We start from the raw sequence: 24970 nt of genomic DNA, 5'->3' as shown, positions 1-24970 counted from the left end.
TGCTGGGAAAAACGAGGCACTTTACGCTATGTATGTATTGTACTCCTTGCTGAGTTGTAAACCTAATATATTAAGATATTAATGTAATTTCGCGTTTAATTTTGTAGAGTAAACCGTTAGCTGCACACTTGTTTGCATATACTGGATAGAGGTCCAAAGTTGTCATGGCTAATTGGATTACCGATATTGTAGAATCAAAACAAAATATTAAAAACTCTATCAGTGAAGGACTGTTTTGTTGAAATTTATGTAGTCATCTTAAGAAGGATTCTTTTTTCTTCCTTTTAGAACTAGTGTTTTAATGCTATCTCAATGCTCACTAAACACCTGCAATACATATATGGGATTGTTTTTGCTTTCACCGTTTACATGCATGTTCCGTTTAATTTAGAGTATAATAGATGACAAATCAAGCATTTCAGTTGGCGTCGAGCTACGACATTGATCTGAACAAGCTAATGTTCGAATTGAGACTATGAGAGACTGTTAGAGTCAATAGGGTCGTAGCACTAACCCCACAATTGTCCTATAGGGTAAGGTGAGGTAAGACGGGTCAAGGGGCAAGATAGGTCAGTTAGGTTTTAATTAATATAATATAACCCGTCGGGTTCGGGCTTAACAGTTTTACCAGATGCCGGGTTCGGGTTTAGCCGAAAAAAAATATTCGGTTTCTGGTTTAGCGAAAAAAATAAATCCGGGTTCGGGTCGGATTTGGGATTGGGTAATGATAAACCGGACCATCTCCACATTCAGTTCGTGTTGAAGTATTATTTTAATATAATAATATAATAAAACAAGTATTACTTTAATGATATTTAGTTTGACTCAGATATCAGCTACACTGGACTGGTTGCTTTTTAGACGGTTTAGTGTTTTCAGATTTAGATCGAATTTAGACCAAAAGTTATATATAGCCAGAATTCGTCGATTGGATCATGTCATAACTGTGCCCCAACACTGACAGAAGACTAGAATTGTCTGCCATCACAAATTGTTAGTTTGTATTCTGATTTCAAAAAAGTTTTGTGCCTCGGAATAGTTGTAAGTTTAAGTGTCTTTAACCGTTATGTGTACGGGAAATTTAACACCCATAAGTGTTCGGATGGGTACCCGGGTACCCACCGAAATGAAATGCTTCTAGCTTTATCAATTCTTGACCGATTTTGGATCTTGAACCGTCAAAAGATTGGAAAATTTGTCTATTTTTAGGGCATGAGACTTACCAAGCCTGGAACCACGTCTGGTTCCCATAAATCCGGATCTCCGGGACCATGTTCCGGATCCAAAACAAATGTGAACAATTGTTAATAAAACTACATAATATTGGTATCAAAATTCATGAAATCACTCCAGGAGTTGATGTTTATCCATTTTGAGTCCATTTAACGAGTTGTCTTCGGAATGGCCATTCCGGAGCAGGTTCCTGTGGAGCCCTATGAGACCAGTAACATGTTTGGATAGAAACCCTAGCAATATGTATATCAAAATTCGTGAAATTACTCCAGGAATTGAAATTTATTCTTTTTGAGTTCAGTTGATGACGTGTCCTCGGAATGGCCATTCCGCAACAGGTTCCTGTGGAGCCTTATGAGACCAGTAACATGTTTGGTTAGAAACCCCAGCAATATGTATGTCAAACTTCATGAAATCACTCCAGGAGTTGATTTTTATCCATTTTGAGTCCATTTGATGAGTTGTCCTCGGAATGGCCACTCCGGGGACAACTTGTCAGATGGACTCAAAATGGATAAAAATGAACTCCTGGCGTGATTTCATGAATTTTGACATACATATTGCTAGGGTTTCTATCCAAACATGCTAGTGGCCTCAGAGGACCCCACGGGAATCTGCTCCGGAGTGGCCATTCTGGAGACAATTCATCAAACGGACTCAAAGTGGATAAAAATCAACTCCTGGAGTGATTTCATGAAGTTTGACATACATATTGCTGGGGTTTCTAACCAAACATGTTACTGGTCTCATAAGGCTCCACAGGAACCTGTTGCGGAGTGGCCATTCCGGGGACAGCTTATCAAATGAACTTAAAATGGATAAAACTCAACTCCTGGAGTGATTTCGTGAATTTTGATATACATATTGCTAGGGTTTCTATCCTAATATGTTAGCGGTCCCGTAAGGCCCCACAGGAATTTGCTCCGGAGTGGCCATTCCGAAGACTATAAGTTGAATGGACTCAAAATGGATAAACATCAACTCCTGGAGTGATTTCATGAATTTTGATACCAATATTGTGTGGTTTTATTGACAATTGTACACATTTGTTTTGGATCCGGAACATGGTCCCGGAGATACGGATTTACGGGAACCAGACGTAGTCCCTGGCTTGGTCAGGCTCATGCTCTAAAAGTAGACAAATTTTCCAATCTTTTGACGGTTCAAGATCCAAAATCGGTCAAGAATTGATAAAGTTAGAAGCATTTCATTTCGGTGGGTACCCGGGTACCCATCCGAACACTTATGGGGTAAAAAAATTCGAAGGCCCCCCCTTCGACCCCCCTTGCTGCTACAGGCAATCTGTTGATGACAAATGGTTTATTCCCACTAGTTAGGAGCATTCTTCGAGTTTTAGCTGGCTGAGTTGTCGTAAACCTTGTTTTTCGAGGCAATAAAGTCTCAAAAGGTACCCGGGTACCCAGCCGAACACATAACGGTTAAAAGCAGTCTCTTCTATGTCTGCTACCCTTAAACTAAGGTACTAGTGCTTAGAGCTAAGAACTATCCTTGGCTATTAGATACCATTATAGCATAATAAAATAAGATTCAAGTGTTTCAAAATAATTTTTCATGTAAATTTTTCGTTTCGCTTTTACATGGTTTCATAGAACACTTAAGAAGTGTTCCCGCGAAAAGTAAAAAAACGATTCTAGTGCTATATACTTTAATTGTTTTTAATTTTCAATTAAATTCTTGGTCAAAAAGAAATAGAAGGGTTAAGAAGGGTCGTTTGACAGAAAATAAAAATTTGGATGCGGGTTTGACAGAAAATAAAAATTCGGGTTCGGGTTTGACAGAAAAAAAATTTCGGGCCCGGCTGGGGTTCGGGCTTGGAAAATATGAATCCCGACCATCTCTATTACAAACAACGCTTTTTGAAAACTTTTGAAGTCTATATTTTTGTAAGCAGATATTATTTTTATCGAGGTAAAGCAAGGACTGCAGCGTATTGCTTATTGAGTCTCGGTCCGGCTCACGAGTAAACTGAGGCCGGCCGAAATAACCCACTTCGGTCAATTGAACGCCGTTCCTCGAGCTAAGGGGATCAATATCATCCAAGATTTCTCTGTACAGACTTTGTGTCGTAGTTTGTCATATGCTGTCTTGGTAAATTTTTTTGTTAGATTATTGTCACTTTAACAGATTATCATTCGTGACTTCTGCGGGGTTGGGATTTGAACCCGGGTCCTCGGCGTGAGAGGCGTGAATGCTAACTACTACGCCGCGATTGACCCCTTCTTGGCAAATTGTATTCTACAATTATCTGTAAAAAATCGTTGTCACTGTTTTTCAAATCTTGCATTGCTTCCTCATAACCTATCATTTTGAAAAAATATTTTTGTGCAAATTGATGGGCTGCTGCGGCTTGCAAGCTGATTACGATGACCCGTAAGTACACCATACAGCTGGCCATGTCCTTACGATTGTAGAAATGGGTACGTTAGTTGCACACCTACTTTAAGAGAATGCGCAAAAACTCACGCTCACCAGCGATCCGTCGAATAAAATATAATTGCGTCTTTCAGTTTCCATTACCCAAGTAACACTTGCAACATGTTTTTTAGAAAAATATTCAGAAAACAGTTGCATTTAAATCATAAATAAATTTAATGGAAAACAAGATGCTATAAAAATGTTTTATTTCAAACGCCGATGTTTTCAGTCAGAATGACAGGTTAAAGTTGTATTTCGGTTGTACAGCTAAGCTTTTATCGATCATTTACAACTGTGTATTCGCGACTACGAAAGTAAAAGAGATTTTTAAGCCTGTTCGCACTCACACGAAAACCCATGCCGAATTGTTAAAACTTGCGTGAAAACAAAAGCAATGGTACTTCCTTCTCTTTTTGTGTCACACAAAAATCAAACAAATATTAGCAACTTCGTAGTTGCGAATTGCCGGCATTGAACAGCGGGCGAAGTGATGACGATAAGTACAGCGCAGATCAATAACTTTGACACATTTTCGCAAGATTGCAATATTTTATTGAGCTTAAATGCTCCAATTTATGAGTTTTCCGAGTATTTTTTGAGCGCAATTTAAGTTCTTTCACAAATAAAAATTAACTGTGAATCAGTTGTAAGTTAACGCAAAACAAAATTTATACAGTACAACTTTTCATTGGTTTCGAATTTTTCGGTTATCGGTGTGCTCATTTGTACCCAATCTTGTATAAACATGGCCGATGACTGCGCCAAAATATAATGAAATAGATCATTATTTTTGTGTCATAGAATGATTTTATGTATAAAAGGGACATGCAACATAATTAATATGAAATATCCCACAAGTTTTCAAAGAGATTAGCATGTTTTGTGAGATTTTCATAAAATGATATTTATTTCGATTCCACTCAACTTTTGCTTAGAAAAGTAAAGCTTTAGCGCATCAATTTTTCAGAAGTAGAATGGCAAAGTTCACGATAAATTTAAAATCGCACTTTAGTTTGGATTATGTGAAGGCTACAATGTTGCTTTGAGTGATTGATAAATTACCGAAATATACTATAGCCATTTTATCTTGAGAAAAATGTCTGACATTATTTTGCTTGTAAATACATAACTTCAGGGAAATGTCAGAAAACAATCCCTTCAACAGTTATTTACGTTTTTCTGTTAGTAGTACAAAAGCCATGCAACGCATAGGCGTCACTTTGAAATATTTCACAAACATGTTACATTTTAACTCGTTTCTTGCGCTTTTTCAGTCGGAAATTGGTTTTAAATGAGTATGCGAAAACGAAAGGTCAGCAATTAGCTTTGTTTTAAATCTGTTATCAATTCTTATTTAAAACCAATTGTGTTACTTGGGTAGTGCATCTAATCTAGTGCTTAGTTGTCTGCTCAAAATGGCAATTTTGAAATCGGGCAGCCGGAAACCACGCAGTATCGCACCTCCTAGCTTAGCTACCCAATAGAACATTACCGGGTAACGCCGCGTGGAGACGCCAAGTAGGGGCTTGAGATGACAAGAGCTGTATTGGTCGCTCTCTTGTTTGCTTTCCCCATTTCATACCCATCACAGAGATTATGTGCTACAGCATGAAAGATGCTTAATTGTTTCATATTCAGGTTAGAAGAATACTGTATTATATAGAATATTGGCGAATGCACAAAAGTGTAAAATGTCTCAAATAGAATAACAACAGCTTTATTATAACCAAGAGTATACAAAAAAGCGGTGTTCTGGTTGGCGTGTAAGGTTGCATATTACAACCCTAAAATTCTTCAATCTTGGAACCTTTCGCCTGCGTCTGTCGACACCGCCCGACATACTATTACCGGGCAGTGTGCCATAAGTTCACATAAGTACATGAAATATTCAATCATGAGCGTATGAAATTCAACGAAAATTTTCTTATACTTTTGTTCTTTCTTTTCATCGCAGCATGCACAATTTTTAATACAAATATTACAAAAACATTTATTTTCTAATTCGCTTCTACTGGGGCATAATGGGTCATTTTAAGAGGGCATAGTACTTTTTCAATTCTAAAAAATCGATTTTTTTATTGTTTATATCGAAAGATTAATATTTTGAGCATATGCGTTTAAATTCGTTCAGTTGAATTCCAAAAAATGACAAAGATACAGCTATTTGAACCGCGCAAGTCTGGAGCGATTACACAGCGAATAAAAACTTCAACGCCGTTTTTCTCGAAACCAGGTTTTCAAAGTCGGTAGGTACCATAAATATCTCAAGAACGGCTCAAGAAATTCACTTAAATCTTTTTTGCCTTTAAAGCTTATAAAATTATCTTGTCTTTGACCCATCCTTTTTTCTATATTGCCATTTTTGTATTTTTTAGAAAAGTTCAGTCAATTTTTTCGACTAAAAAACTGACTTTTATGTTTGAATGTCCGCTATTTTGTTACGCGTTCGAATTTCGAAAAAAACGGATGGATCAAAGACAAAATAATTTAATATACTTTCGTGTCGTTTTGCCGCATATGATACCATCGACTGGAAAGAGCTATGGAAAATCACCCGCCTAATCTTTCATCGTGTACAAGATGCTCAGTTGTAATATTAAGCAACCAATTCTACAACTCTTAAAATAGGTCTCAAATTTGCAAATGTTGACCGATTTGGCTGAAATTTTGACCAAAGTCTTAGGATTGAATATAAAACAAGTGATGTTGTGCTGAGGAATGTGGGTCATTTTTAAGGTCACTTTAAGGACCCCTAAAGTGAGAAAAATTTCTTTTTTTTAGTTAAATTCATATTTAAAATCTCGTCTAACTTTTGTAGAACCATGATGAATGTGTATATATTCTGAAAGCTTGTCCTCTAAGCTTTCCAAAAATGCCTAAAAAACTTAAAATTTCTAAGAAAATTATTGAGTTATTTATGATAGTATGTGTGCACCTAGCCAAAAAACGTTTTTTTGGAATAACTTGAAATTTTGGGGGAGTTAGGATGATGTCATATGTGTTTTCATGATGTACTAGGTGCGACTAACAACGTACACTAGGTCACTTGCATAGTATATTAAAAAATAAATTTTTGTCGCACCGTGTAATTGGCTCCAATTTATTTGCTGAATAAGCCCATTCATCAAAGGCATGTCACAAAGACGAAAATCAAACCTAAAGAATCGGATTAAAGAAATGACACTGGAGCTCAGTCACTCGCGGCCTCCTGTCATCATTAAAGCTGATTTACTCAACGATGATTGTTGTGCGTGACTCTGTTCAAAGTTGCTAGGAAAAGTTCGAACAATATTTTTTCGAGTTCAACATTTAGGCGATTTTATTAACTGTACGATACAAATTTGATTGCCTGGTGTTTTCGTTAGGCAGCACGGATCGATTTCGTGGTGATACCATGGTATTTGTTGCCGTTTGCTTGCAATCATTAATTTCTGCCGCGTTCATCGACTGATACTCCGCAAGTTTTCGAGCAAAAGATTCGAAAGGTTTCATCGAGATTCATGCGCACTTGGCTTCGACGAACCGAACCTGTCACTTCTGTAGTCAGTTTCTTTAGTGATGTCAGTCTATCCTCAACAACGGTATCGGCGGTTCAAAAATTTCTACGCAGGCTGTACTGCTTAAAGAAACGGACTAAAGAAGTGACATGTAACTCATTTTCGGTTCGTCGAACCCAAGTGCGCATGAATCTCGATGAAACCTTTTGAATCTTTTGCTATAGGGCGCAAATTGAATGCAATCATAAGGAAGCTTAACCAATAGCTTATATCGTATATATTTCTGTCATCCGTGCTAGGAAAGCACTGACGAGGGAAGGCAAAAATATGAACATAATTCAAATTTTCAAAATCAATTCAAAAACAAAAATTTTTCAAATTCAATTTCAAATACAAAATCAATAGTTTTCTATATTTTCAATATTTTCAATCGATTTTCCGATCAATTGGTGTAAATATCTTGGAAATCTATTGAAAATTGACTGAATTATAAGCCGAAGCGTGAAAACGCGTTTCTACTTTGATGGCGCCATTTCCAACAACCAATCACGAAGCGAGAATTCTGGTAAAACATAGGTTCATTATTTTCAATTTTTCAATAATTCAGCATCAAGAATTCACACTTTTCTTTATTTGGGTCAATTCTTAGAAGATTTTCCAATCGATTGGTGTAAGAATATTGAAAATCGATCGGAAAACCGCTGAGCTATTAGCGCTCAAAACCTTTCATTTTTCGTGACGCTCGCATTTTTCGATTTTTTGTAATGACACCCTATCTCAAAACTTGCCGTAAGACGTAGTCCTACGTCAAAATACCTTCGGGTAATTACTGGTCTGTTGACTGGCAGATATTACCAAAATAAAATTGGGAAAAATGACACTGCTCAATGTCGTTTTTGCCAATTTGAAATGGAAACTGCTGAACATATACTCTGCAACTGTGGAGCATTAATAAATCAAAGAATGTCAATATTTGGAAAAGGATTATTAGAGCCCCACGAAATTTGGCAAAGCGATCCTGGCAGGGTATTAGGCTTTATAAAACGAGTCGAGCCTAACTGGGATCGTGTGCTATGTCAACCATTGTCCTTCGCACCTTAATTGTGACAGGATATTTTACTAGCACCAAATCAAATATGGATCATACAATAATAGTCCTTATCAATGGACGCAATTGTGAAAAGGAAAGGAAAGGAAAAAAAACTATCAAAGCAACTACTCTTTTGTGCTTTAAAAATCGAAGTCTGGAATTAGGCCATGGTGGCTTAACGTGCTGTCGCTGAGGCGGTACATGAAGACGAAATAAACTGTTAAGTGTCGTGTTAATTTTTTTTTGTATGGGCTTATCACTTTGCCCACAACATTACTGATCTATTATAATGTTGCCCGGGTGTATGTTGTATTCTACACTGCATTTCTGTGCTTTATCGTTATTGAGTAAACGATAAGCTTATATTTTTTATGCGTGCTTATGTGTTGAGGGTTTTTTTTACCCTTGCTTCGATGCATGTCCTACTATACCAAACCTGTTTCGCCTTGTTATAGTTAGCACTGGTGAGTCCTCATGAGGTTTAAAACCATTACCTCAATAGGTCCTCATTCCAGTATACTAACCATAAGAAGCGGCTTCGGGATAATATAGAACTCAGCATGAAGGAAGGGTGATGAGGGGCCAGAGAATAAACCCATGCTAAAGTCACTTTGACATCGAATGGCCTGATTCTACCAAGATTCGAACCCACGACCTTTCGCTTGTCAAAGCAGACTCGGTAACCTTGCGGCTACAGAGCCCCCCCGTGTTAAAATAGTCAACAGCTAAATCCACACCAGTCAAATTATCGAGTTCTGTACAGTCCACATGTCGCAGTGATTGGTTTAATGCAGCAAAATCGACTTTACTAAAGTTAAATAAATTCGTCAATTATTGCAGTGGATTCATACGAAACAGGCGTCGGAATACGAAGTGTAATTGTTTTGTATAATGAAGGATTCACGCGTCGGTATTTATCACTCAGTTGTTTAAAATTGCGCTATGCTGCGCTAGTTTTCCAACAACGGTATTTGCGATGCCAGAAATTGCGCTTTCGTTTCAAGAAACCCAGATGCGGAGTAGTCCACGGGGGGAAACAGGCTCGTTCTCTAGCGGTAAATGAACGTTTAGCCATTGATACAGCATATGACAAAATAGCTTAGTCATATCATCAACGCAATCATTGTCACGCTCAGTCAAAATCGCCCAATTTAGGCTTGCTAAATAATCCGTAAAAGCTGCAAAATCTATTTTGCGGTATTTCAATGCATTATTTTCTGTTGATGTACATTACCGGACAGAATTAGGATTGATATTGCAATCCGCAAACAAAGCAATGTTTAAACGAGAATGATGAGGATCGACGGGCGAAACCAGAGGAGCGGCGCAAACATGCGTCACACATCGTCGATCGGCAAACCAAAAAATCAAGTCCAATATCCCTTTAAGCCCGAGCCCACACAATTGTGTAGGTGAGACATGACTACTTTTAAAAAATTTTCCTTTCCTTTCTAAACGTCGTACTTTTACATATATGGCACCAATCTCTTGTGTAAACATCGTAACTCGTAGAAAAAATAGAAAATAGCTAAACAGAAGTTTTCTTTTGTGCTTGGATTAATTATTATCTAGTCTTAAAAATCTTGTGAAAACAGCAAAAAGTTTTATCTGTCGTATTTTCTTATTGCATCCGTATTTCGAAATTGCTTAGATAAAAAATATTAGAAACAAGTATTTCTAATTAATGTAATTAAAAATTAGTGTACTTGCCGTTACACTTTTGGCTCTATCTTTACTATTTTTTGATCAATTTTTATACAACTTGTCTTCAAAGAACCACCTTAGATTGACCTTCAATGACAAAATATATTAGGAAATGTTGAATCCATTTTCCCGGAAATATTCCAGATCACAGTGGGATTATTTTTTCACGTCATAAGTAACAGATGAAATAAAACGAAATCTGTTGCTGCCATCTCATTTTGAGTTAGTAGGAATGAATACATTATACTGTAGAGCATTCGTTCATGCTCCACACTACGGAACTTCCGTTTAGAGTATTACCAGAACCTAAAACTGGTCATTTTTAAATTGTAAAATAAAAAAGAAGTGTGCCAAATGATGTATTCAACTACGGGATTTTCTAAGACAAATTCTTGAATCAACATTTAAATGTTTTTAACCCAATCTGGACGTTCCGGTATATCTGTTGTATTAAGGTTAGTAAAAACTCGACTTGCAAAAAGTTGCGTGTATTTCCATAGCTACGCAACGACCGTTGCGCTGCTTCAGAAGCTGAAGTTTATGAGCCTCGAAGCGATGATCTCGCTCTAAACTAAACGGGGTTAATGCTATTCAATTCTGTGGACTTCTTTACACAAAATAATTAGGTTTTCTTGTTTTGTTTTTTCAAAGCCTGGCTTGGTATAGTCCAAAAATGGTTAAAAATGTTAAAAATAGGGGAAAATGAGCAAAATGGGGCACTTCCCGATGACAAACAGGAAAGTGGTGGGCGCCATGCGATTCTCCGGAAATTTTTACATAAGATCAGCTACATTTTATTAGCCTGCAGGCCATATCTTAATTGCGTCCGTTTTTTCGGCTCATTTTTGTCCATAGTGCAATGGTTAAGATAAGGCCGAACCCACACAATTGTGTAGGTTGCTAAATTTAGCAAACATTTATTGCAATGTATAGAAGACACCGGTTTTGGTATCTCGAGAGATAAAAAAAATTTATATTGATCCAAAAACCAAAAATATCGTAACAAAAACCCTCCGTGCTTAAAGGGATATACGGCCAAGATTCTTAGATATGATATTTCATCTGGCGTTGATGGACGCGGAGCATCACGGATAGCTTTGATTTGACTGAAGTTTTTCTGTATTTTTGTAGCTTCAATATGTTTGTAGCTTCAAATATGAGTTGTGTAATCTCTGGTGATCAATTTTGTGCGCTAAGCATTCGAGAAACATCGTCGAAGTTGTTTGCCAAAACTATAATGTGGTGATAAAAACTGACGTTATCCAGCACACTTAAAATAAAAGTAACGAATTCGACAAAATTTTCCGAAATTTCAACAGCCAAACGTTCGGCAAAAATGTCGATGGTGCAAATCCACGTTTACGAATCTTTAGTAACGTTTGGTAACATAAAAAAATTTGCCGAATGGTCGGTTGTTGAGATTTCGGCAAAATTTTTCCGGAATCGGTGTTTTTTTAAGTGTGAGCTCCGGAAGCACGGACTCCATTCTTCGTTGCCAAATAGCAAGAATATTGGCAGCTCCATAAACTGCTCGCTCTCTTAGGACAGATAAGTCCGTGTGTCGTAGTATTTAATTATACTACTCGTTGTCGATTGGCAAATGTGTATAGGCATCGGTTATGACCAAATGGCAAAACAAGGCAGCTCCCGTCATTTTGTTAACCTTTCGTTACTCGCGCTAATTTTGATATATAGGCATGCTAAAACCTCACCGAATTCACTCGAATACTAATGCCACTTGGTGAAAAACTTATGAAACTTTTACCACCGTTGGAAAGGTCTTAGTCTGCGGATCAACTTTGCTAAAACAGTAATTTTCTTTATTGCTGGAATCACGAGATATACCGAGATAAAGTTAACGGTCAACAGGCGTAGTACAAAACACAACAGCGCGAATAACGGAAGATTGAATATCCAATCGATTTTTGGTATTGGATGTTTATTTATAGCGTTATGAACGCATTATGACCCAGGTAACGAACGTATTTTGGACTCCATTAGTAGCTGTACATAATTTGGACACTTACAGCAAAATTGATGGAAGTGTCCAAATTATGTACAGCTGCTGATGGGATCCAAAATAGGTTGGTTACCCTAATTCATCATATTATGGCTCGAATGTGTTGGGAAACTCAAAATCGCCATTAGCCTTGCCAGCGTTGCTGATATTGTTCAGGGTTTTGCGTGAGAAAAAAGAAAGGGAAGTATTTTTACTTTTGTCAACACTCACGCGTTGACAGTTCGGCACGAGATTTCCTGTAAGTGCGAGCAGCCTACGAAATCTGTTTCAACACTGGCAAGGCCAATTGAAATAGTTTCAAGATTAACATAGATACAGCGGGGTGCTATCCCTATCTTAACTAACGGTGTTTGACAGTCGACTTAACGAAGAGCGCTATTGCAGGAAAAGCGCCCGTCTGACAGGTAAATTTGCTGCCAACCTTGTCGAAATGTGCGAAGATGTTGGCAACAAAAACATGGCATCCATCGCAAGCCCCTGCATAGATATGGTATGATAACGGGTGATAACTAAAATTTTGGAATTTTTTTTTCAAGCTGTCAAAAAAAGACAAAGATACATGAAGACGATCTGATTTACCGAAACTAAAGATACATTATCCATTGTAGAAAAAAAATTAGTGTACATTTGAAAACGGTCCGTAATCGGCTGTTCGGCGAAGCTTCCGTTTGATGTCCGTATAGGAGCGTTGTACGCCGTCATGTCAACTTTGCGAATGCATCTCTTGGTTCTACCAACCAACTGTTTGCAATTCGTGGCTCTCCAGTTATTTTTGTACACCAAGGCACTCAAAATCCCGAAGAAATCTTCGATTGGACGCATCTGAGACAGATTTTTCGGGTCGTGATTTTTGGGTACAAATGGGATCGAGTGGGTATTCAGGAACGATTGTGTTTTTTGGTGTAATGCGATGATGCTCTATCCGGCCAAATACGTATTGTCCATCTGTATGATGTTTTTGTAGAAACGGGATCAAAATTTTCTTCAAACATTCGTCTAGTGCATCTTAATTGATCGCCAAACCAGAGGGCTTGTTGAAGAAACGAGAAAGAGAACGATGTCCTTCTGCGTCCATAATTTTGGCTAATCTTCCACTACCTTGCTTGCTTGCGGGCATCTTAGGTTATTATAAACAGTCGAAGCCGTAACATATTCGCTTTTTAAATGTTGTACCGTATACTTTTTGCCGAGATTTCTGTGGCAGTTTGTAGAAGTGTAGAACGCGCTCCCGAAATGCTTCTTGTTTCGATGCCATTTTTAGCAAAACTGGGCAAGCATCTATGCTGAAGAAGAAGAAGAAGAAGAAGGGCAAGCATAAACAAAACAAAAAATATTCACAAAAGGAGGAGAGAGAGAGAGCTAACACATACATACTCTTATTTCTCTCTGAGCTCGTCTGTTGTTGAGTATAGGGGCCTCAAAAAAATTCCAAAATTTTAGTTGTCACCCGTTATATCATATGCTCAGATTTAAACAAGAAATTATTTTTTTCGGATTTTTGTGATATGTTTTACATATATATTTCGCACTTCAGGTAATGTTTCGTCACAAAATGCAGCCATTTTCATACATTTAAAAGATAATAGGGTTCCATCTCCGTAGAAACCGGAACTGTACTGCCCATGGATGCATAGTTGACGTAAAAACCAAAATGACCAACATGTACTTTTTCGGTCCCACGCACTCTTAACTATGTTGTTCACATGCCCAATACTCAAACAACATATGTTTGTTCGAAAATATTAGAGAAATTTAGGAAAATTGAGTTACTCTGCTCTGGTTTCACGTAATGCTAATGGTTGACGTTATTTTTCCGCATAATCAATCAGCATTGCAACCTATTTGTTTTTGTAGCTTTACGCCAAGTTATGTGAATAATCGTTCAAAAAAACAGTGTTTATTCGCATAAACTGGCGTTCGCATTTTTTAAACACAATAAATGAGAAATGAATCATAAAACCCCATCAGTCCTGTTTTGATTAATAAACTCTACTAAATTGACAGATTATTCAATTGAAAAAGATTATAGCAAAGATTATATGGCTTTAAACGTTTTTCACGATAAAAATGCGTTTTCTCAACAATCATGGTGCTGGTCGCTACGACGACTATGCATCCATGGGCAGTGTAATGCGAATAGCGGCAGTATAAATACGCAATATAGCAAGCGCTACTTGAAAACTCCTAATATTTCTTCCACCTACTTTTCGACTTTTTCCCAACATTTATCACAATTTTGCACTGTTGTATATTAATGATGCTAACTATTGAAATTCAGCAGTGAATAGATTTTGAAAACGGGGTATGAAATTTAATACACTAGGACATAATGGGTTAATACGCCTAAATGATGATAGAATGATGATATTCATTTTAAGAATGACAATGCTTATTATATAGGTCGCTCTCTTTTCACATACACCTCTTGGCTACAAATTCACCATATTTCTAACACAATAGTTATAATTAAACAGATTCTTTTGCATTAATTTTTAAAAGGTAGTTATGGGTTGTACATTTTAAGACAACTGTCAATTGATTTTTTTACTGCATGTTTAGATTTTTTAATAGGTTAACTAATAATAACACAAACGATGTATAAATGTTGTGCATGCTCTTCTTTCTTTCGATTAAATACATTTACATAATATGTTTCAACCAAATTAGATACTTGATGACGCTCTAGAAATGGCTTTCCAAGAAATAGATAACATTGAAGGAATACCCATGTGTGGCAATAAACAGGAACCAATTTATCAGAACATTAAAAATACTGAAAATCAATCTCAACCTCCGGAGCTTTCCTACACCGATGAGCCCTACTACCAGGTGCCAAAGTGCATAGAGCCATACTATGAAGTACCAAAGACGAAACCCATTCCACTTTATGAGAATGTTGACATAATACAACCAATCAATATTGTTTCTGAGGATAGCGAGTTCGTTGGTGATAACTCAATTCTAATAAAATGTCTCAATAAACTGCAACCTCCTAAAGAAAAACCGCCACCGCCACCACCATCTGAAATCGTTCAAGATAATGTAAAACATGTTGCAGGTTATAAAAGTGATAACGAAGATGACTTCAAGCGGTTAAACTCTATTAAACGCATCAAAAAGGATCTATGCCATAAGCGGTCAAGTTTTCTTGGCATCGAAGGAACTTTAGCAAATGATACAAATGATAATGAAGTAGTACCCTATTCCACGCATACGCGGCTTATTTCTAATAACAATCTTCAACTGGACGAGAAATATTTAGAGAGGCAAACAGTTATGAAATCTGGATTGTTCGAAAATTCTGATACAGGTAGGTAGACTTGACATTGTTTATACTACCCTTCTTAGCATACCAGCCCTTGGCTATTTTTCACGATTTTCATTTTATATGAAACTAGGTGACCCGACAAACTTCGTATTGCCACAAATTAAACTGTGTTGTAAATAAATCGTGAATCCCGGATGACTTTTGTCACAATGTCGAGTTTTGCAAGTTTCTGAGTAGTTCCTGGGTGTTTTAATATAAATTTTCCTCACAGTAAAGTAGAAAATAACTCCCCATTGCTTAGCCTGATAAAATAAAGCGAATAGCCTTTTAATATTTGCCATGATTATATAACATTTCGCCGAATACCATTTTGCGGAACACCACTTCTCGGTTGACAATAACGCGGAATATAGAGTTTCGCGGAATACCATTTCACGAAAAACCTAACGCGGGATGTACCATTTCACGGAAAATCTTTTCGTGGAAAGTACCATTTCGCAGGGATAATCCTCTCCTTACTCGCTACCGCTCGTTCGGACCCAATTGAAGGAAAGTAGTGGAGGTCAGTAGACCTATAAAAATAAATAAACCAGGATAGAGGTGATCTCTGCGTGGACTGCCTGCGCAGTGGGCGGTACTTCCGACGGCGGGTCGCCGGCAACACTCGCGGTCTGCGGCCGTCTCGCCCTAAATCATCTAGTGTTACTATTGATAGTTTTTGGTGGTCTTGCTATTGACTATTGTTTTATGGAAGAGTGTAAAATTTCTCAAGTTCGTTTAGTTTTTGAATTACCGTCACCCGGGGATACTTGCAACACTTTTGAACTTTGACTTGGTATAACTTTCGAAGTGTGCCGTTTAGGTCCAAGTGTAAGTGGCCATAACTTGTATAGTGATTAGTACTTTTGATTTATGATTATGAGAAAAAAATACCAACTAAATGAATCTGTAGAATGAATCGAAAATAGGGGTGTTGCAAGTTATCCAGTAAATGGGGTTACTTGCAACACTTCACTAATTTTGCTTTTCTTAAGATTTTAAATTTGATTTCAAACCGCGAATGACTATTTTAAGATATTTTGAGTGTGTTTGCAGTAAAAGAGATGTTGGAGGCATGTTTTACTTCCCAGTTATTTTTCAAATAACTTTTGACTGGTAAGGCCAATTCTAATAAGATTTAGCAGATATGTTCACAGCGTTAAGGCCTCTCGTTTGATACTAATTGATTGAAATCTGATTAATTATCTGGCTAAAATCGTTCTAAATAATTGTAAATTTTATTATGCCGCACACGACTGCTCATGACTTTCAGATTAAACATCCAATCAAAAAACAAATCAATAGTGATCTATGAGGCTATATTACCTACCAAATGAGAGTAATAGCGCATATATCGGGTTGGTCATCTCTGAGAAACGTTCGAGTAATTGACACCTTAAAAAAGCACAGTTTTAAGCATAAATTTTGAACCGCTTGATTGTTTTCGATAAAACTGTCCCAAAAAATTGGCGGTAGCAGGAGCTTTAATTTGATGCTAAAATTGTTGAAATCGGTTGGGCGGTTCCGGAGTAAATCCTGTCACGTAATTTTTACATTTTTGCTTATGACTTTTGAACAAACTGTCGGACCGCAAAACAATTCAATAGTGATCTACAAGGTGATAACAGCTTTCAAATAAGCGTAATAGCAAACGAATCGGTTCAGCCATCTCCGAGAAACATACGCCTAAAGTCAAGCGTTACACACACACACACACACACACACACACACACACACACACACACACACACACACACACACACACACACACACACACACACACACACACACACACACACACACACACACACACACACACACACACACACACACACACACACACACACACACACACACACACACACACACACACACACACACACACACACACAAACACACACACACACACACACACAGCTGAAGATGATCATCGAGGGACTCTTTCCGCAGCATGCCCCAACGACATGGCCCCCGACACCCTATCGTGAGCAAGAGGATAGCAATGCCGCAGAAAGAATAATCACCAATGAGAAACTGGTGATAGTTGCAAAGGGATTGAAGACGAGAAAAGCACCCGGAATGGATGGAATCCCCAACATTGCTTTGAAAACGGCAATCTTGGCGTTTCCGGACATGTTTAGGTCGGTCATGCAGAAATGCCTGGACGAAAGCCACTTCCCAGACAGATGGAAGGCGCAGAAGCTGGTGCTGCTACCTAAACCAGGTAAACCACCGAGCGATCCTGCTTCGTATAGGCCTATATGCCTGCTGGATACGCTAGGAAAACTCCTGGAAAGGGTAATTCTCAACAGATTGACGAGATACACGGAGAGCGAGCGCGGATTGTCCAACAAGCAATTTGGTTTCCGGAAAGGAAAGTCCACGGTGGATGCTATCCGGACAGTAATCGAAAGGGCCGAGAAGTCGTTAATGCAGAAACGGCGGGGTGATCGATACTGCGCCGTGATAACCATAGACGTTAAGAACGCTTTCAACAGTGCCAGCTGGGAAGCAATCGCCGTAGCGCTGCACAGAATGAGGGTCCCCGACTATTTGTGCAGAATTCTGAGGAGCTACTTTCCGAATCGAGTGCTAGTGTACGACACATCAGTTGGACGAAAGTCCTTCACGGCGGGCGTCCCTCAAGGTTCCATCCTCGGTCCAACGCTTTGGAATGGAATGTACAACGACGTGTTGACATTAAAGCTACCTAAAGATTGTCGGCTTTGCAGACGACGTAGTACTAACGGTCACAGGTGAATCGTTGGAAGAGGTGGAAATGCTGGCCACTGAAACCATAGACATGATAGCACATTGGATGCAGGGAGTAAAACTCCACCTGGCTCACCACAAGACGGAAGTACTAGTGGTTAGTAACCGTAAAGCAGTGCAGCAGGCACAAATTACCGTCGGAGATCATGTCATAGTCTCGCAAAGGAGGCTGAAATACCTGGGAGTAATGTGTGACGACCGACTAAACTTCAATAACCACGTTGATTCCCAAGGAACAATCCAATAGCAAATTGGTCTTATTCAATTCTTATAGTAGTTTTATCAGAGCATTGCAAAGTCTATCAGGTTTTATAATGTTTTTGCTGAAGTGAATTTTATCTTATTTGATTAATATTTCTGAAGTATAACTGAAGTGGACTTGAAGAAACACCCATAAAACTGCATTATCAATAAGTGTAATTCATCTTTTAAGCGGTTTTAAAGGATACTTGATTTCTGCTGAAAAACGATATTCCTTACAACTTAACCCTCTAGTTCCCAACCCTGCCAATTGGCGGGCTTCAGCGAAATCGTTGTAAATCTACTATGCTTATTCGTTTTATGTTGAGATCCACCCATACCTTCTCATTATAGTCTAATCTAACTATTCGAGTGGTTTGTTTGTTTTATTACGTTAATTTGAAACAGATATTTCGTGCGAAACTTGAAAAATGCCAGAAAACTGAGAAAAAAATTATTTTGCTCTGCAGAGTGAAATTCAAATTGTTGTAAATTGCTTATTTCTTGGAATAAATGAACAAAAAAATTATTGGTGAGTAGCTGATAAGTTGTACTTCATGGTAAAAAAGGAAATTTGCAATAAAAAGTTTAGGAACTTCCCGATTTTTATCAAGGAACTGACCCCGCCAATTGGCGGGGTTGGGCATTAACGTCAACTTTTTTTGGTAATTTGACAACGTGTTGCTTTCGTTGTATTTATTGATTTTTTTCGAGTTTAAGCTTCAAACTATTGTTATAGGCCTTGTTAGCTTCTTTTATATGCCTTGAAAAATACACAAGCATGCAGTGGCATTAATATGGAAGGGGAATTTACAGGACTTATCACCTAATTTTCAGTGCGCCTTTTTGACGAGCTGCAATATAACGCTTTATAGTTATATCACAAAACATTTTTGCATTTTATGGTATTTAAAAACCATAACCCTATAACCAAGAAACAGATTCATTGAAACCCGGCGAATTTTACTGCTTAACGACAAAATCTTGATAAGCAAGACAATATTATTCAAAATGGGATCTATCATAGACCATTTTAAAACCGCAAATTTTAATCTACACCGCTTAATAAGTTTGTGTTAATGAACAAATTGAATGAATTACCAGTCGATAAAAGATTATAGTGAACAAATGTGTACTACAAAAATGAAAAACCCAATTTATCAAACATGTCATATATATGAGGATTTAAGTTTCATGTTCTATCAGACTCTAAAGGTTTTTCAAAGGTTACAGTTTCAAAGCATATTATGGTGTATGCAATCCTGACTTGCGAGCAGCTACTAATATTGTTATTCGCCTTTCTAAAATTTTGCCGGATTTTAAAAATCATATTTTTCGATTATTATTATACGGCATTACCATTGATTTTATATCTCCACTCGAGAGGAACGAGAGGAATATACGACTGGGAACTATTCGGAGTAATAGAATCCCCAAAAGCAAACTGCTTACTGATAAGGACATCAATAGGCAAGATCGTGGTGATTCTGCTGAATTCATTGCCAAATTTGAAAATACAACTGTTTCTGTGTCTGTTTGGAAGGATTTGCTTCCCACGGGCACTATAGACAACGATGAACTGGAAGTGGTTGATGAGTTCATATATTTGGGATCTCTGGTCACCGCCGACAATATTACGGGTAAAGAGATTCAATGACACATTCAAGCTGGAAGTCAAGTCTAGTTTTCCTCCGCAAGACGCTTCGATTAACCCCTCTAGGGTCTACTTCATTTTTAGCACTGCAAAATTCACTAAAATGGCCGTAACTTTTTTATCTTTCAATATTTTTTTACCAAATTTGGGAATTTTTCCGGAAATATTTTCTATTTTCATAATATTTATAGATAATAGCCATATGTAATATGGTCCCGGAGTTATTCCGGAGTTGCTTGGGCGACCGTGACATGGCTTTTTTAGATAAAGTTGCCAAATATTTAAAACTTGTTTAAAATCTGTTGATTTTTGTAATCATATCATCGACTGTGGACATATCATTTACTTTGCCGCAATTATGAGCCATGGTGCGTGCCATCCGAATCCGGGGGGATATTATAAATCCGGAACCGGTTCCCATAAAGGGACATTTCAGCATCAGTCAATTATGTTGTGTCGCATATCAAAAAACATCAGCACTTTACAAAATAGCAATTGGCGATCATCATGTCTCACAGAAGCCGTATGACCGGTTCCAGGCCCGGGGAGGGTTTCTTTTCTGATTCAAGCACGGAACGGATTTCGAAGGAACTTGTCCGGGACCTGGAATCGGCCATATGGTCAAAAATTTCAGTTGAAGCTCATTATAATTAGTTCCATAAACACTAGCACTGTTATAGATGTTCTGAAAACGATGTCCCGAATAAAATCGAAAAATTTGATTTTGCAACTTTTTTGCGTCCAGGTGCCCAACCTGGACGAATTTTTATAAATAATCAAACTATTCCTGAACTTAGTAATTAAAGAATATTTTTTCCATTATTCTGGCCACGAAATGAGCATTTTAAAATTTTTTCAAGTAAATCAAAAATTTGGGCACTAGAGGGTTAACAATAGTTCTGGCGAAAATTTAAGACATTCTTCTGCAAGATTGTTTTTTCTCAACAATACTGCCATAAAACTCTCTTAAAACCGTATATTCTTGAAAGAGAAATCATGTTCTTAAGAAAGAACAATCTGGCGTAAACAACTAATCTGTCAAAATGGGTGTCTGAACCTGGAGAAACTTGAAAAAATATGGATCTTTTGAGCGAAGGTTTAGCGTAAACCTGGCCAATACTTTGAAAACTCTTTCATGTGTACAATCAGAGAAATTACAAAACAATAAAAATGTACAGAACCAACTAGCTGAGGAAGGACGGTGCCAGTGACCCGTGTATTATTCGGTGCCGGTGATGATGCATCAGTGGTAGCTTTGTATGTAATTAAATAAATTTGGTTCGATTGTGCTTTCCGGCGGCGCCGGTTACCTCTAGAGTTTTTCGCATTTTTTCGAAATATATGAATCTGCAGCACAAACAATTTGTTACATCGTTGACGTTTTGTTTGTGTATACTAGAATGGCATCTAGCAAAAAACTTGCTTACCTTAAGTTATTCAAACAATTCTTAAACAAGCACAACTTGTCTTCTACAAGAGTACAATAAGTATAGATGAACTTATCATCCTCTTGGAAAAATGTTCTTTGTCTTGTGCAAGAAATAGTAGTTTAATTAGTACTTTATGCTGAGTTCAGATAAAACCATTGAAAAAATGGCGAACAAGGCTGTTTTAACTGCTTTTGAAATGGTAATCAGTTGCAGATGGGCGTTTATGAATATGGTGTACTCCAATAGTATAATCAATATATATAGAATGCCAGTGTCGCTGGTGTGTCATGGATATTTTGGTGGCAAACATGTTGCTGGTTCGTGTCTTGGATACGGGAACTACATTGTCAAATTGCCCAATAGAAAATTTTCCTGCCGACGAAATACCCCAAAACGACCAAATCGGGTGATTTATCCTACGTGATTTACGGAAAAGCAGAAGGATTTTTTATTGGGTTGCCTTTTTAGTTTGACAATCAGATTCCCGTTTTGAATCGATCACTCACACATATGCGCATACAGTGTAAATACGTAATTTTCAAATGTGTGATGTTTACCACGAGCACTGCAGCGACACTGGCATTCTATATATATTGATTCTACTACTCCAATACCATAAGTGATTTGACTTTTTCAAATAAATGTTCGAACATAGAAACGGCTTCTTACCACGATTTGTTTAAAATTTGACAGCTACCAGCTTCTTCGTGAAATTATCTAATTATTTTTATTAATCAAATTATTCAATAATCTTGCAAAAATTAATGGCGCGTTAAAATTTTCGAACTTTCATGTCACAAAACATCAACAAACTGAGCGTGGCATTAAAAATTTCTCATTTGTGTGCAACAAAGCAGCAGCTTTAATTACCGTTTTTATTTTCAATTTGCATTCATATCCATATTGGTAAAGCTATATATGTGAATACTTTTTTCGCTTATAACTCTTAGTCAATTTCAATAATGCTGCCTGTGAAAAATGTATGATATCTTGCAAATCTTCTTTAATAAGAGAACCATAAAATCGTCAACACTTGTTGTGCTTTTACTTTAGTCTCAAGCGGCTCTTGCTAGTGACTATAAATATACATCGACAAAAATTATAAGTTTTAAGTGGATCTTTGGGAATATTCTTGAGAACCTTCTATAGTGTGGGCCTCCCTAGTTTTATAAGAGTTTTATGGCCGTTTTATCGCAGTTTTGTAGAATTAAAAGTTTTATGATCGGTTTTAAGGAGCAAATGCTGAAAACCACTTCAAGTGTACCTTAAAATTGAAATTGTTACTTGGGTTACGATTGCGAGAAGGCGGCGAAGGCCACTAATGCACTTGCTAGGATAATGCCGAACAACTCAGGACCAAGGAGTAGTAGAAGACGCTTGCTGGCCAGTGTATCCATGTCGATACTTAGGTACGGTGGTCCAGCTTGGATTGCAGCATTAAAGACTAAGCGGAATCGAGCGAAGTTAAACGGTACGTTCAGACTCATGGCAATGCGGGTCGCAAGTGCATACAGGACTATCTCGTTGGAGGCAGTATGCGTTATCGCCGGGATGATTCCCATCGACGTAATTCTGGAGGAGGACAGCGAGTGCTATAGGCGGAAGGAAACCAGAGGCATAAGGAAACTGGTGCGAGTGGAGTCAATGGTCAAGTGGCAGTCACAGTGGGACACGGCCGTGAATGGTAGAATGGACCCACAGACTAATATCGAATCTCTCGACGTGGGTAAAAAGAAAGCATGGAGAAGTCAACTTTTACCTGACGCAGTTTCTGTCTGGTCACGGATGCTTTAGACAGTACCTATATCGATTCGGACATGCAAGGTCACCCCTCTGTCCGGAGTGTAGAAACGTGGATGAAACGCCAGAACATGTAGTGTTCGACTGTCCAAGATTCGAGGCAGCGCGGAGAGAGATGCCCACTCTTTACGCCGAGAATATCGTCACCGAAATGTGTCGAGAAGAGGCCACTTGGAATGCCGTTAGCGTAGCAGTGACGCAAATTATGTCGGAGCTGCAACGTGAATGGAGAAACGAGCAGCGATCCGGCATCGGCGAGATGGACACAGTGCAAGCAGCTGCGGAAGTCGATTCGCGTATCGGTGTCGGGAGATATTCCATCGTCGGGGAAATCTCTGACGGAGTAGAATAAATCCATCGCCGGGGATTATTCGAGCAACTACAAATGCGCGCCATAGGAAGAAATCCTGCGAGGGTGGCCGTGAAGGGACGGAAGTCAAGACGGTCGCTGTCCCTACATCGGTGCACGTCTCGACAGGTGAAAGGAAAAAGGAAAGTGGACGGTGAAGGAGCATGAGTAGCATCACGGATGGCAGAACCCTGAGAGGGTGGCTGAGAAGGAGTGGACATTATGACGGTCGCCATCTCGGGATCGGCTCACCTGACAGGTGCACGGAGCAGTGTACAGACACAACCTCCCCCCGAAGTAATACTTAACGGTAGTTCCAGGGGGGTTAAGGTCAGATGCCCGTGAGGTTTTTAGTGGGTTAGAGTCCCACACTGTGCCACATCATCATTAGTGTGCCTGGCATAGAGCGTTTCCTCACGCAAAAAACAAAAAAAAACGCACACACACACACACACACACACACACACACACACACACACACACATACAAACACACACACACACACACACACACACACACACACACACAAACACACACACACACACACACACACACACACACACACACACACACACACACACACACACACACACACACACACACACACACACACACACACACACACACACACACACACACACACACACGTATGTATGTCACTTATTATCGTTATATACGATAGAGAATCAACTTGGTCCCACTTTATCCAGCTTTAGTTACGGTTTCGTATTTATTAGGAGATATTTACGATAAGTTTCGTACTTTGATATACGAGTTCTAGCTGGGAAATGTTCGATATACAGTGAAGCAATTCAGAAAATCTTCAAAGTACTCTACAGAAATGTCAGAACACATCACGGAATAGGAATTCGTTCGGTTGCTAGTAAAAACTGGAATGAGAATAACTTTTTGATTAGTTGGAATAGCCTGTTGGGGGCGCTGAGCCAATTCTACGGGCTCTAAGCATCGCTTCGAATGTCTCTGTGTGATGTAAGAAGCAAGCATACGCTTTACTTAAGCGAAGAGGAATTCATGAAGAAAGAAGAAATCGTCGCAGTACTGGAACCAGTCATGGCTGTTTTCGAATTGCTGTACCGGAAAAATTGCAAAGGTTAACCGCACTATTCGTGATTTAATATCAAATGACTTCTCAATATTCCCAAAGGCATCAAGGTAGTTTCGATAATGAAATTTTGCAGAATTTTATTATTTTATATAAAAGTCAATGGGATAAATTCAAAAACCGAGAAGGTAGATGAACCAAATCAACTGGACTTTCAGTATTAATTTATGATAGATGTCATCATCTCAGTCGCTTATTGAAAGTTCTTGAACAAGGGTTTTCCTATGCCACATATTTAATAAACCGCTGAGACTTGTACTTCTTTTTTCCGTGACTACCGAATGAAGATTCTCTGCCTCTGCCGGTATTGACATC

General features: G+C 38.3%; 1 protein-coding gene across 5 annotated transcripts in view; it reads left to right on the top strand.

Moving 5' to 3' along the window:
* Positions 1 to 24970, top strand: part of LOC128743640 (uncharacterized) — a 296700-nt gene that overhangs the window by 162335 nt on the left and 109395 nt on the right. For all 5 annotated transcript variants that reach the window (XM_053840254.1, XM_053840253.1, XM_053840256.1 and 2 more), the window contains one exon: positions 14648 to 15290. In XM_053840254.1, coding sequence (XP_053696229.1) covers positions 14648 to 15290 — 643 coding nt within the window. The remainder of the gene's footprint in view (positions 1 to 14647; positions 15291 to 24970) is intronic.

The sequence above is a fragment of the Sabethes cyaneus genome, chromosome 3 (assembly GCF_943734655.1).
Source record: "Sabethes cyaneus chromosome 3, idSabCyanKW18_F2, whole genome shotgun sequence".
NCBI classification, from domain to species: domain Eukaryota; kingdom Metazoa; phylum Arthropoda; class Insecta; order Diptera; family Culicidae; genus Sabethes; species Sabethes cyaneus.
This window is presented reverse-complemented; position numbering and strand designations above follow the sequence as displayed.